At 52.6% G+C, this 14,546-nt stretch overlaps 4 protein-coding genes across 4 annotated transcripts; 3 read left to right on the top strand and 1 right to left on the bottom strand.

Annotated features, from left to right (window-relative positions):
* Positions 1 to 137: 137 nt before the first annotated feature.
* On the top strand, positions 138 to 3,879 carry CLUP02_15360 (chitin synthase; the record flags this gene model as incomplete). Its single annotated transcript, XM_049294284.1, has 2 exons — positions 138 to 2,616; positions 2,672 to 3,879. 2 exons carry the CDS (start codon positions 138 to 140, stop codon positions 3,877 to 3,879), a joined length of 3,687 nt encoding a protein of 1,228 aa, XP_049151430.1.
* Positions 3,880 to 5,623: 1,744 nt separating this feature from the next.
* On the top strand, positions 5,624 to 8,019 carry CLUP02_15359 (uncharacterized protein; the record flags this gene model as incomplete). The annotated part of the gene is made up of 7 exons (XM_049294283.1): positions 5,624 to 5,745; positions 5,823 to 5,935; positions 5,989 to 6,123; positions 6,188 to 6,360; positions 6,394 to 6,684; positions 6,733 to 7,098; positions 7,129 to 8,019. The coding sequence occupies 7 exons, from the start codon at positions 5,624 to 5,626 to the stop codon at positions 8,017 to 8,019; spliced, it is 2,091 nt and encodes a 696-aa protein (XP_049151429.1).
* Positions 8,020 to 10,120: 2,101 nt separating this feature from the next.
* CLUP02_15358 (tannase) lies at positions 10,121 to 11,887 on the top strand (the record flags this gene model as incomplete). The annotated part of the gene is made up of 1 exon (XM_049294282.1): positions 10,121 to 11,887. One exon carries the CDS (start codon positions 10,121 to 10,123, stop codon positions 11,885 to 11,887), a length of 1,767 nt encoding a protein of 588 aa, XP_049151428.1.
* A 252-nt stretch (positions 11,888 to 12,139) lies between these two features.
* On the bottom strand, positions 12,140 to 13,904 carry CLUP02_15357 (major facilitator superfamily transporter; the record flags this gene model as incomplete). Its single annotated transcript, XM_049294281.1, has 5 exons — positions 12,140 to 13,089; positions 13,160 to 13,270; positions 13,339 to 13,511; positions 13,562 to 13,709; positions 13,769 to 13,904. 5 exons carry the CDS (start codon positions 13,902 to 13,904, stop codon positions 12,140 to 12,142), a joined length of 1,518 nt encoding a protein of 505 aa, XP_049151427.1.
* Positions 13,905 to 14,546: the final 642 nt, after the last annotated feature.

Raw genomic sequence — 14,546 nt, 5'->3', positions numbered from 1 at the left:
CACACAATCCCATCGTGGCGCCGGCCCGTTGCAAACAAAGAACACCCTTACGAGACCCGGCCCTCGAACAACAATCCAGTACAGCATTCCTCTAACCGTTTCGTCCCGGTAACCGGCGGCGCAAACAACATCTCATCATGGACCCAAATACCCCCTCGCGACCGCCCGACTACAGCCTCCCACCCTACGACGACCGCGACGACGACACTCCCACGGGACGCTCCAACAATCCCGCCGCCATTCGATTACTGACTTCAGTTGAGGAGCCCATCATGGACAGAGCACCGTACGTAACACCCACCGCGCCCCAACAGTCGACATCGACTTCCACACCAGTCAGCGGCGCCAAGGGCGCATCGCGACAATTTCGTCATGCTTCTTCCACTTCTGCTACTACTCCTGTTTCCGCATCTTCTATTCCTCGCCTTCGGCAGGTTCACAAGACACCCGAGTCGTCGCCCAGCCTCTTCCCACGCCCTCTATCGCTGCGCAGGAAGAAGTCGGACGCTGCAGACCCGGTGATCTCTACGCCGGACCACCTCGACGCATTGAGGCAGCAGGAGGAAGGAAATCCAACTTCACCCTTGTCCCCAGCACCCGTCTACACACCGCGCTTAAGTGGCGTGGGCGTTGTCGACTTTGCAGACGCTCAGCGCACCTCTCGAATACCGGTGCGGTCTTCTACTGTAAAGTTGCAGAAGAGGACCAGGCCCAACTCCATCAGAGAGTCGCAACTTCGGGACAGTCTCCCCACTATACCCGAGGGTCCTTCGCTGCGGAAGACTCAACTGCACCAGTCCTCCAGTTGTTCCGTTCCTCCGTTGTCAGATGATTCTACCAATACCACAAGCACAAACTCACATGACGAGAACAACAGGCCCCGATCCAGCAGACGATCTTATGCGTCGTCCATCTTGTCCGACCGCTCCGCGTCCATTCGAGACCCCCCGAGCATGCCACCGCCCGACTCGACCTACGTTCCCTTCCAAGGCCGCGACTACGCCCGCGAGTACGAGCGCACCTACGAGCAGGAGTATCAAGACGACTACCCGTACGAGTACCAGTCAGGACGTCATTCACCAACGAGGACATACAGCCCTTCGCGCCTCTCATCAGACTTCACAAGGCCACCTGCCTCGGGCATTTACGAGCCATCAGACCTCAATGGCAGCCCCAGACCGGGAACTCCATCTTCCAGATACGGCGGTAGCCCCCGACGCCCGCTTCCGCCTGCGCCGTTGTTCTCCACTGGTGCGAACCGCAACTCTGCTGCCTTTGCTGACGACGCCACCGTTTCGATCCCTCTTCACGATAACGACGACGTATTCGGACCCGAGACCGACATCAGTGAGAGCCAGCCGATGAGAGAATCGTACATGTCCCACGACCAGGTTACGCTGAGCGAGGAAGATGCAGAGACCGACATCAATGAGAAGGTAGAGCATTACGGCCCTGCTCCGGATGGAATGCAAGAGCGCCGAGGTGTTCGCGCACCGCAGATGTCGAGAAAGGAGGTCCAGCTTATCAACGGAGAGCTGGTCTTGGAGTGCAAAATTCCTACGATTCTTTACAGTTTCTTGCCTCGCCGCGATGAGGTCGAGTTCACCCACATGAGATATACAGCCGTCACCTGCGACCCAGATGATTTTGTCGAACGCGGATACAAGCTTCGCCAGTCAATTGGCAAAACTGCTCGCGAAACGGAATTGTTCATCTGTGTCACCATGTACAACGAGGACGAGTTTGGCTTCACGAGAACCATGTACGCCGTCATGAAGAACATCTCCCACTTCTGCGCTCGTTCAAAATCGCGCACATGGGGTGATAATGGTTGGCAAAAGATTGTCGTCTGCATCGTGTCCGACGGCAGAGAAAAGATTCATCCTCGCACGCTCGACGCGTTGGCGGCAATGGGTGTCTACCAGCACGGCATCGCCAAGAACTACGTCAACCAGAAGGCAGTGCAGGCCCACGTCTACGAGTACACTACACAAGTCTCGCTCGATTCCGATCTCAAGTTCAAAGGTGCCGAAAAGGGTATCGTGCCCTGCCAGCTGATCTTCTGTCTGAAGGAGAAGAATCAAAGGAAGCTCAACTCACACCGTTGGTTCTTCAACGCTTTTGGCAAGGCCCTCAACCCCAATGTGTGCATCTTGCTCGATGTTGGTACCAGACCTGGCGGTACATCTCTGTACCACCTCTGGAAGGCTTTTGACAACGACTCCAACGTTGCCGGTGCTTGCGGAGAGATCAAGGCTATGAAGGGCAAGTTTGGAGTGAACCTCCTGAACCCCCTTGTCGCCTCTCAGAACTTTGAGTACAAGATGTCCAACATTCTTGACAAGCCTCTTGAATCCATCTTCGGGTACATTACCGTCTTGCCCGGTGCGCTCAGTGCCTACCGATACCACGCTCTGCAGAACGACGAGACGGGCCATGGTCCTCTCAGTCAGTACTTCAAGGGAGAGACACTGCACGGTCAGCATGCAGACGTGTTCACGGCAAACATGTACCTCGCCGAGGATCGTATCCTCTGCTGGGAGCTTGTCGCCAAGCGCGGCGAGAGTTGGGTCTTGAAGTATGTGAAGGGATGCCACGGTGAAACCGATGTGCCAGGTAAGAGATCTATTCCCACCAAAGTCTATAAGGTAATTACTAACAAATCCCATAGATACTGTTCCAGAGCTCATCTCGCAGAGACGTCGTTGGCTGAACGGTGCCTTCTTCGCTGCCGTGTACTCGCTCGTTCACTTCAAGCAGATTTGGTACACCGACCACACAATCACTCGCAAGATCCTCCTTCACATCGAATTCATCTACCAGTTCCTGCAGCTTATCTTTACCTACTTTTCCCTGGCAAACTTCTACCTGACCTTCTACTTCGTCGCAGGCGGTCTAGGCGATCCCCTGGTAGATCCCTTCGGTCACAACATTGGTCAATACATCTTCACGGTCCTACGATACACTTGTGTCTTGCTCATCTGCGCGCAATTCATCCTATCGCTAGGTAATCGGCCGCAGGGAGCAAAGAAACTGTACCTCTTCAGTATCGTCGTGTATTGTATCATCATGATCTACACGACGTTCGCGACCTTCTACATTGTCATCCGCCAGCTGAAGGAGAAAGACAACCCCGAGATTCACATGGGCGAAAACGTCTTCACCAACTTCATTGTCTCGATTCTCTCCACTATCGGCTTGTACTTCGTCATGTCCTTCTTATACCTGGATCCCTGGCACTTGTTCACTAGTGCGGCTCAGTACTTCATGCTTCTGCCTGCGTACATCTGCACTCTGCAAGTATACGCCTTCTGCAACACGCACGACGTTACCTGGGGTACCAAGGGAGACAACATTATGAAGACTGATCTGGGTGGCGCTATCGGAAAGGGCAACAGTGTCGAGCTTGAAATGCCATCTGAGCAGCTTGATATCGACTCTGGCTACGACGAGGCGCTTCGCAACCTCCGTGATCGCGTCGAGGTTCCCCCTTCGCCCATCTCCGAGGCGCAGCTGCAGGAAGACTACTATAAGAGCGTACGTACCTACATGGTGCTCTTGTGGCTTATCTGCAACGCCATTCTCGCCATGGCCGTGTCTGAGGCGTATAGCGAACGCGGCATTGGTGAAAACTACTATCTTGCCTTCATTCTCTGGTCCGTGGCGCTTCTGGCTCTCTTCCGCGCCATCGGCTCTACCACGTTTGCTGTTCTCAACGTCATCAGCATGATTGTCGACGGCCAGGTGCGCATGAGTCTCAAGGTGCCCAAGTGGATGGGCGGATTCGGCGAAAAGGTCAGCGAGAAGATGAGCAGCGTGTCGAGTAGTGTTGGAAGCAGCGTCGGCGGAAGCAAGCTCAGCAGTGTGTTCAAGCGTTGATCCTCACTCAACCACCATCGGTGCCGATTGTCGGCGCTTGCTTCTTGCACTCTTGCTTTTGCTTCATAGACACAGCGATGGCCTTCCTTCTGCTATTCCTTGACGACTGTCACGAGTTGACTTGCAGCTTTTTTTGAGGCGTTTTATTGGTCGACGTTTTGCTTGGATTCTCCCTCATCTCCTATTGCGAAAAAAGTTGCAAGGAGGTAAGTTTGGGGATTCATTAATTGTTTTTTGTTCTTCAGAGATATCACATGGGTTTTTGCGTTTTTTGCGTCCTAACGAGACGAAATGAGATGAGGGCTGAGAAAATGCTTTTTGCTGTAATGAATCGCCAGGTGGAATGTCGTGTACGTGTTGGATCCCAATGTTCGGGGATTAGGAAACATGAAGCAATGGCGGGGGATGTTGATGCAGGATATGTCGTAAGCGGCATGAGCATGAAGAGATGCGGACGGAAAGATTGAAAGAGTCATGTGTAGATAGATGAGAATTAGCACGAACCAAAAAAAATGATGGAAATGATGTCTCGAGGGCGAAGTCGGCCTGAGATGGATGTTGTTTCTTCTTTTCATGACACTCATTTTCGCTCCCCTTAGATTTCTATTCTCTGGTGACTGTTACGTACATGAACCTTTGCTCCTGAATGTGATGAGAGTTACATACGCGACGGCGATCTCCGTGTACAACTTTCCTCTCACCGCGATGGCTCGGCATGAGGTATGTCGTAGCAGAAGGCATACGTGACTGGTAGATAACTCGCCACTCAAAGCCAAACAGGTCCCGCTTGTGTCGTCATGTAATTTTGTGATAGTCCCATCTGCTACCTCAGCTGTCTAAGCAGGTAGCTACGTCCGAAGGCTTGCAGAGCCGATCAAGGCTGACCACTGAGAGTCAGACTCATTCTCAGGTAGAGAACTGCATGTGGAATCCCAAGGAGTGACTTGCATTGCAGGTACGGTGGTGTTCACCGCTTGGAAGCGAGATTGGATGTATAGCAAAATTTGTATGTGAGGGGACACGGTGAGACTCATGAAAGCTGACTGTCAATCTCACATATCGTAAGAGACGTGCAGCCGCACTCATGAACTCCTTCAGTTTCTAGACCAAGACTATGAGGTAGTCAAAGTATGCAAAGCTGCTTGGCATAGGTATGCCGCGCCTCGCAGCCTCACGGGGACGTCAATATGTCTCACGGTTTCATGTGTGATGTGAACTGAGGCTGAGACCAAACAATTAGCTTAGAGCTGTAGTTTTCACCGTAAGTTGCCATGATTGATGAGAATAGGAGACCTCGGTGATCATTCGTCTCAGTCGTGGGTCGCAAGGGATGCTCATGATTCTATTGGCGCTTCTCTCACGAATTTCGAGACCATCGGACAGTTCCTCCTGGGAGAACCAAAGTAATGTTCTGGTCAGCCAATCTAAAAGGTCATTTCAAGTCCATTGTGAAGACTGATCAAAAGATGAAGCAGTTATCAGAGAGCATCAACAAGCCCTCGTCTTCTCCGGAGTTATCTCCCTCTTTTCTTCCAGCTGGCTGAACCCTCAAATGCAGATGATGCATCTTGAACACACCGCTCAGTCTGGGCATGCCGATTCTTTCTCACACATGTGAATGTTGAGATCGATATGTGATTGAGAGTCAGAGCTGGAGTAATGTGGCTGGCTGGAGGCTGATCATGCACGCGACGGGCCTACCCGAGATGTCGAATGTGAGACAGAAACGGCTGAGGCGTGCTGAATGCTGAACACCAACGGCATCCCACTTATGCCGCCGTACTTCACGAGAGTACTTGCGCTTGCCACTTGGGAAGGAACCATGGAGTCGGAGGTATTAGAGATTCGACATAAAAAGCTGGCTGAGTCCGCTTCTCATAGTCCTTCCGAGCATCCTCTTCGGACCATCACGATCATCTTGTCCCCTGAACCTTCATACAAAGACTCATCTCATCTACCTACGTTATTGAAGCATCTGCTCCATTCTCAAACATGTCTTCCGACGGAACCAAAGGCCCTGTCATTATCAAAGGCATCCAAGATGGCTTCGAAGGCAGTGCGGCTTCCTCTAACCCAAACTTTGCGATCTAAGATGCTGACGATCTCAAGAGGAACGGCCCCTCCGACTCGAATTGCGTGACATGATTAAGGAGAACCCGGATCAATGGAATCTGTATCTTCTTGGACTGGAGCGATTCCAGGCGGTTCCCGAGGACCAGCCGCTGTCATGCTTCCAAATCGCCGGTAAGTTGGTCTTCATCTATTTGTATGACCGCTTCCAGTCTGATCTCTAAGCTCATAATAAAAGGAATCCATGGTATGCCGTCACACAAGTGGCCAAACGAGAAGTGGAACTACGCCGCCGATGAGAATCTCAATCTCAACAAGTACGGTGGATACTGCACGCACACTTCGCTCTTGTTCCTCACGTGGCATCGCCCCTACCTCGCTCTGTTTGAGGCAAGTGTATCATCAGCTCATGTATGAGAAAAAAAACTAAGACCATGGCCGTAGAACGAACTCTACAAGCACGTCAACTATATTGCAAAGGAGTTCGAGAAGGGCGGGGTGACGAAGTACATTGATGCCGCCAAAACCTTTCGAATGCCGTACTGGGATTGGGCGCGGCCTGAGCTTCCCTTGTTTCCAGATGAGGCTATCTCTAGGGCAAGGCATCCTGTGAAGAGACCCCCCAGTCAATCCGGGCTTCCTGAGAAGATCAACCCACTCGGTTCATATAAGTTTGGGGAGTATTCTAAAGAGCGGACAAAGGCAAAGGATACCAATTTTATTGGGATCATCAAGGTGAATTCGAAAAGAATATCCCCATATGATCTAAGCTCACACCTCTAGAATGATTCGATCGACAAACCTGCGAAGACCGCGCGAACTTTCGGTCAAAGAGCCGACGACGAAGAGCCCGATATTGAAGACGTCAAGATATTCACCAAGCCGAACTTTGGGGTCAAGGGCATGAATGTGTCTGAGCGAGTTCTATTTCTTCTTCAGTCGTATACTGATTTTGCAGCTGTATCAAACAATGGCGAGTTTGGTCCTGTCAAGGGCACGTTCGACGGCTGGGGTAGTCTTGAAGATGTTCACAATGCCGTCCACAACTACATTGGAGGAGGATACATGGGTCGCGTAGCCTTCTCTGCTTTTGACCCCATCTTCTGGCTTCACCACACCAACATCGATCGACTCTTCGCCATTTGGCAAGTATGAAATCCTGGAGAATACGTTAAACAGGTGGAGGGGTCGGACGACAACGTGGAAACGCCTTTGACTCCATTCACACGTTCAGTAGATGCAAATGGTCAGCAAACTTTCTGGACATCCGCTGGAGTGGAAGACACCAGAGGCTTTGGCTACATTTACCCAGAGACCCAAAGCGCGTTCGGCTCAAGGAAGGCCATTCTCAACGAGGTTGATCGCATTTACTGGAAACGAGCGTCTTTTGCCAACATCTTGCGAAGCCAGGCGACTCAGCCACCAGATCTTCAGGCTGTGGAAGCTCTCCGGGACCGTGCGAGAGCACATCTCAAGGCTGCTGGCCGTGGCACTGAGCTCCCGGTAGGCCGTGATATCCGCGGCCTGGCAGTTGGAGACAAGTATCTCGAATGGCTTGTCAACATCAGGACTCTGAAATCTGAGCTGCACGGAAACTACATTGTCAACGTGTTCATCGGCGAACCTTATGAGAGTACGCCTCCGCTCTTGTACATGAAAGACCATGCCCACGTCGGATCGTTCGCCACATTCGGCCAGGATGAAGAAAGCCCTTGTGCGAAATGTAAGAAAGATCGATCGAAGAACCAGGAAATTACTGGTCAAATTCCCCTAACTATTGCTCTGGTCGAGCGGTACATGGCTGGACTACTCGACAGTCTCAAACCTGAGCACGTGGTTGGATATCTCAAGGATAACATTCGATGGAAGATCACGCTTCCTACTGGAGAGTTGCAGTCGCCTGACAAGGCGAAGAGCCTTATTGTCTGCGTTGTATCCAACGAGGTCACTTTCAAGTCCGACAAACCAGGCGAGCTTCCAGTGTACTCAGACGTAGTCACTGCTTACTCGGAAATCACGCGCGACATTCCCGGTTCCGGCGAGTCTGGTTATGATGGCAACAACTACTAGATGAGTTGAGAGCGAATGGCTTTGATGGAAAACTGTGCTAGTTCGCATTGCCCGATGGCGGGTTTGTCGGGAAACAGCTTCATGTGATGACAGTTTCTATGAGATATCTTATGAGTAACTCAGTATTTAGAACTTGAAGTTCTTGATCTGTTGCAGTCAAAAAATTTTGTGATAGGCCCCGTGAGACTCGGCTAGCGTTGGTGACATGTGCCCCTTGACTGGTGCGACGTTTAATGGCAAATTGGGAGACTTTCCTCGGCTTTTGTCACATATTTCTATTTCTAGAGACCTTGTGCTATTTGAATCGTGCTGTACTCTTGGCGGGATTTGTATCATGTGATAGATGCCGGAATTTCTTGAGTCCTCTCTGTTCCGGCCATGTTATTTTCCTTCCCCTCGGGGCAAATGATAGTATCAAGTGATGGCATCGGGATGTGGGCTGTAAAGACTCTGAAACAAGAGTGATTAGTCGTGGACTACTTATTCTGGTAGATTAAAGGATAAACATTCCGCGCAAAGGTCAAGCGTAAACTAACTCACATGCCAACCTGCTGCTCTCCGCCTTGCCTTCCCATAGGCTAGTAGCCTCCCCTTTCACATTCTCCCTTGCCCTATACCTTGAACTGGAGCAGTTCTCGCCTGTCTCGTAGGCTGTCAATGACGGCTAGTTTTTTTCAGCCAGATCAAGCAAAGAAGCTTGTCCGCTGAAATTCGTGATTGGCCGAGCCTAGCTCGGACTAGCCCCACTAGAAGCATCGGCCCAAATCCCGGCCGTAGATCGGAGGCGCCCCCACAACGGCCTCCGAGAGACAGCGCTAGAACGGTGCTCCCGTTCTTTACTCCCACGGCAACATCCGCCACCAAAGGAAAGAAGCGGCTAGAATTTGAAGAAAGCTGGAGAAAGCAATTACACTCGGCCGGTGAATGGACTCATGGAGAGACAAATTCATCATCACTACCCACAATCCGTTGGCCGAATCGGTCCCGTGATGGGAGTTGGCTGTGTGTTGGCACAAACTGAGCAGATTTTAACTAGCATTCGTGGGTTTTGCCTAGCCCCCTTCTTCAAGAAACCCCAGAAGCTCTGTGGGGTTGTACCGAAGAAAAGTTTACTGTTGTGGCTTGCGGTCACTTTTTCCCCGGCGGACTTTAGATCTTTTTTTATCAACTTTGTTCAGGGGGCATAGAGCTGTGGGACCTTCATAGACATGTTTATGCTCTTTGCTGGGATGACATGGCCAGAAACGTTCAGGCGGTGCTGGATCTTAGCCTGGAGTTCACTCATGCCACTGAGGGCGTCTTGCACTGCTCCTAGCGCACCCCTGATGAAATGCCCATAAATTTCACTAAAGAGTTCAAGGTGTCGGATTCTTCCCCTATTTCGATACAACCATACTGAAAACGAGAACTCCAACGAGAAAATGGCGTGGTACTGAGGCACTGTTCTGATTGACAAGTTGTCGAAGTCGGGTGCCAAACCGGGAGCTCAATGTCTTTTGTGAATCGTCAAGCCGCATCCGGATTAGACTCAACGCCGCAACACGTTTCCACCCACGTCTTGTAGAAAGACGCGTCACAAATCAAACTACACTGCATTCAAAGATTGTCCAGGACCAGTGTGACGCGGCATACCGGTGGTCAGGGTACCTAGGATCATTGGACGAACCAGAAAACAACCCTCCAAGCGTCGGGAGTTGGATCCCCACCCGAACAAGGTTTCGTCCGGACCATCAGCCCTACCATCATCTCTTCCATTCACGCTAGCCATGACTGACGTAAACTGAACCTGTCGAAGTAGGTCTCCACGGGCGAACTGGGGTCGATGCGAGAATACGGCTCGCACGTCTGTACACTGCGCCCCGGCGCTATGAGGCGTACAGACGGACCACGTGTGGAACCGCGTCTACTATGGCAACGCCGTCGCCGAGGACTAGAGAACCGCAGCATCGGGATAAGTTTTCAAGCTTGTTATAAAGATGTCTGCCCGGGCACGATGTTGCTGATGGTTTTAGAAGGCATCACCACCATCATTCGCTCTCTCTTCGCTCTTTCATTCACTTGTCTTTCCTCCACACCGACCTGAACTTCGCATCCTTCTAATATGTCTAAATACTCCAAGGCGGCTCTTCGCGCTTTGGCGGCCAGAGCCGGCACATCCTCCCTGGCAGATGTGTGCACTGTCGAGAACGTGCAGAACGCTCTGCCTTCCAACGGAACTCTTCTTGGCATCGATCTGGTTCCCTCTTCCATCACTGCCAGCCCGGTCTACAATGCCACCAGCGGCGGCGGCATGATGGGCGGCAGCAGCACCCCCCTCACATACTGCAACGTCACCGTGGCCTATACCCACACTGGCAAGGGCGACACCGTCAACCTCAAGTACGCCTTCCCGAGCCCTGACGTCTTTAAGAACCGCTTCTACGTTGCTGGCGGTGGCGGTTTCTCCCTCTCCTCCGACTCCACTGGCGGTATCTCGTACGGTGCAGCCGGAGGTGCCACCGATGCCGGCTACGACGCCTTCAACAACAGCTACGATGAGGTTGTTCTCTACGGAAACGGCTCCATCAACTGGGATGCTACCCATATGTTCGGGTACCAGGCCCTGGGCGAGATGACCCAGGTCGGCAAGGCCATCACCAAGGGATTTTACAGCATGGGCGCCGACGACAAGGTCTACACCTACTACGAGGGCTGCTCCGACGGTGGCCGCGAGGGTATGAGCCAGGTCCAGCGCTGGGGTGAGGAGTACGACGGTGTCATCGCCGGTGCCCCGGCCTTCCGCTTCGCCCAGCAGCAGGTTCTCCACGTCTACTCGTCTGCCGTTGAGCATACCCAGGACTACTACCCGCCCCCTTGCGAGCTGGCCAAGATTGTCAACTCCACCATTGCCGCCTGCGACGGCCTCGACGGCCGTGTCGACGGTGTCATCTCCCGCACTGACCTCTGCAAGCTCCAGTTCGACCTGAAGTCCACCATCGGCGAGTCCTACTACTGTGCCGCAAAGACCAGCAGCTCGCTTGGCTTCGGCTTCAACAAGAGACAGGCCCAGGGCAGCACCACCAGCTACCAGCCCGAGCAGAACGGTACTGTCACCGAGCAGGCCGTCGCCGTCGCCCAGGCCATCTACGATGGTGTCTTCAACTCCCAGGGTCAGCGCGCCTACCTCTCTTGGCAAATTGGCTCCGAGCTCGGCGACGCTGCTACTGTTTACAACAACGAGACCGACGCATGGGAGCTTAGCATCCCCTCCACCGGCGGCGAGTACGTCACCAAGTTCGTCCAGCTCCTCGACCTCGACAACCTCTCCGACATGAACAACATCACCTACGACACTCTCGTCGAGTGGATGAACACCGGCATGATCCGCTACCTCGACAGCCTCCAGACCACTCTCCCCGACCTGACCCCCTTCCAGTCCTCGGGCGGCAAGCTCCTCCACTACCACGGCGAGTCCGACTCCAGCATCCCCGCCGCCTCCTCCGTCCACTACTGGCAGTCCGTCCGCTCCGTCATGTACCCCGACGCCAAGGATGACGAGGCCATCAAGTCCCTCGAGGACTGGTACCAGTTCTACCTGGTCCCCGGCGCCGGCCACTGCGGCACCAACAGCCTCCAGCCCGGCCCTTACCCCCAGAACAACATGAACATCATGATCGACTGGGTCGAGAACGGCAACAAGCCCAGCCGCCTCAACGCCACCGTCACCTCGTCCACCAACATCAACGCCGGCGAGACCCAGATGCTTTGCCAGTGGCCTACCCGTCCCGTCTGGCGCGGCAACAGCTCCGACTTTGACTGCGTCAACGACGCCAAGTCGATTGACAGCTGGACTTACACTTTCCCTGCCTTCAAGGTCCCTGTTTACTAAGTGCTTATGGGATGGGTATCGAGATTGGCTGTTTTCCTGTCATCTAAGGTCGAGATGAGATAGGATACAGAAAAGGTGCAGGATCAAAGTTTCTTTTTCATTCATTATCGCTCTGGGGCATGTAACATGTAGTAGGCCCAAGACGCGACTGTACATAGCTTAGCTTCCATTTCAGTATATACATCTTTCGAAAGAACTCCAACATTGATGGCCAAGTTCGCATACCATATGACAAATTTGATGAGAGAACTGTCAAATTGCTGTGATCTTGTCATCGCCTGTCTCCTTGTTGACCCTTACAGCAGCCGGATCGTCGTCTCTAGCGTCCAGGTCGCTTTGACCTTTCAATTCTACTGAAGACACCACACCAACTTCGGACTGGGTGCTCGTCTCCTCATCTGTGGACCCAGTGTCGTGCTTCTTGTCCCTTTTCAGATAGTAGTGCATGATCCAGGTGAAGACAATCAACGCGACTGCGCATCCCAGGCAGAACGAGAAGCCCTTCCTGTACCTTGGTGACTCGACCGTCGGGAAAGTAAGCAAGGGCGTCCATGCCGTCGAGCTTTGCGACAGCAAATTAATAAGAACCAAAGTGAAGCTCCGTTCCTCGGGGCTGTCTCGCAGCAGGTTGTTGACCCATCCATGGAACACAGAAGACAGAGCATTGGACCAATACATGGTCGCGAACCCGAACCAGAGACCACCCTCGGGGACAGTCCATATCGTTAGGAAGATGAGACCGATGGCGTTGAGGACCGAGCATATCGTGATCGACCAGGTCGGACCAAGGAACATATCCGAAGCGAAGCAAGCGATGAGCGTGTAGGCGATCCCCAGAGCGGGGGAGATCGTGCCCAACTCGTTGATGCGGGCAGCGCTGTAGCGTCCAAGACTTTTGATCCAGAGGAGGTAGGAGCCCGTGTTTTTGTGGATGCCCGCGTTCCAGAAGAGGACGTCGGTCGTGATGACGAGCCAGGAGCGGAAGCCGAGAAGTGTGCGCTTGATGTGGCCAAACTTCATCTTGCCGTGCAAGACGTGGCCGTGTTTCTCGAGGCGTTCGCGGGCGGTCTCGATTTCCTTGTCGTTGACGCACCACCTGTTGGGCTGGTCTATGGTACCGGGGATTACGAAGAAGCCGAAAATACCGACGGGGATGGTGATAAGCGCACAGATGATGTACATCCATCGCCAGCCTTCCATGCCTGTGGTATTTTTCTCCCGTTAGCGATTGAGGGGATCATGAGAGTGAGTTTTGGCGGTGATTTTTCGTACCGTGAACTCCTTCAAGCGAGCTTGATGCGCCGGCCTGGATAAGACCGGCTGTCAATGTGCCGGCAGCAAGACCGGTATAGAAGATACCGCCGCGACGAGCAATTTCGTGGCCTCGATACCATGAGCCTTTCTCAGAGTCAGCGATAAGTCCGATCATCGTTCAAGTCCTCAATGCGTACCGAATACGTAATGCATTGCTGGGAAGAACGCGGCTTCGAACCATCCGACCATGAATCTGTAAGCGGCCAGTTCTGCGTAAGAGTGGACGCGATACTGTAGAAGCGTGAAAACTCCCCACAGGACGTCGCAAATTGGGATGAGATATTGGATTGGGACATAGGTCATGATGAATCTAGCTTTCTGTTAGTGCACAACAGCAGATTCGGAGATCATTATTCATACAGGAAAGGGATCTGGCCCAAGACCGATCCAAGAGTGAACAGCGTTTGTAACTGAACAAGCTCATTTCCGTAAAACCCGAGGTCCTCCTTCATGCCGGCGACGTAGGCATTGTTCAAATTGGATTGATCGACATATTTGACCCAATAGCCTTTCGAGCTGAATGTTAGCCCGATAGCTGGGAGACTACGCGAGAAGGATAGATCGTACCGAGGACCGAGTAGGGTACCAAGAGAAGGTCAATCTTCGTGATGAGACGCCTCTCCTCCTTCGTGTCATCTGGCGAGAACCATCTCCACTCCCACCACCTGTCTCTTGGAACCGACTCTTTCAGAGCAGATGCCATCGTCGCAGAGTCTTTGGGGCAATCGACCAGAGACCTCTAAGATAAGAACGATTGAGAACTGAGATAGTTCGAGACATACTCGCTCGACGACGGATAGCGAGTTGATAAATGACGATGCGTGAGCCCTCGTCCAAGCTGGATCCCGCCCGGAAGTTGCCCGCCATTGCGCAATTCTTACCGAGCTCCTGAGGAGCAGCGTCAATCTTAGCACTTCAATGGATGGTCGCAGCGAATCCTGCCGATGCGGCCAAAAGTGGGCTCGTGGTATCGTCAAGTCGCGGGAAGAGAGAATATTTGAACTGCCAAGAAGACAGGATTTTGCGATATCGGTAGATAGTTTTATCGACCAGGTCCTCAAATGTTTAGATTGGCCGGCCGTCCTGCAAGTTAGCTAGCGAAAGCCAGGCATGGCAATGGTGTGCTGCAACCCCACAATGATGATAGACAACCTTGCTTTGACGTCTTTTGGAGTTGAATCTCATTCGACGAGTCGAGCGTTGTGCATAGCCGGATATGGCCCATGTAGCGCAGAGAGTCTGGATCTTGTGTTGAAGAAAACTTGGTCATTCATTACGAAGTCGAGTCTCGGTCTGTCCGGGGGTACGATTAAATAAGATCTATTCATCAACAACTTTCACATGG

Source organism: Colletotrichum lupini, chromosome 8 (genome assembly GCF_023278565.1).
Source record: "Colletotrichum lupini chromosome 8, complete sequence".
NCBI classification, from domain to species: domain Eukaryota; kingdom Fungi; phylum Ascomycota; class Sordariomycetes; order Glomerellales; family Glomerellaceae; genus Colletotrichum; species Colletotrichum lupini.
The sequence above is the reverse complement of the archived record's forward strand: the minus strand, read 5'-3'. Positions and strand labels throughout refer to the sequence as shown.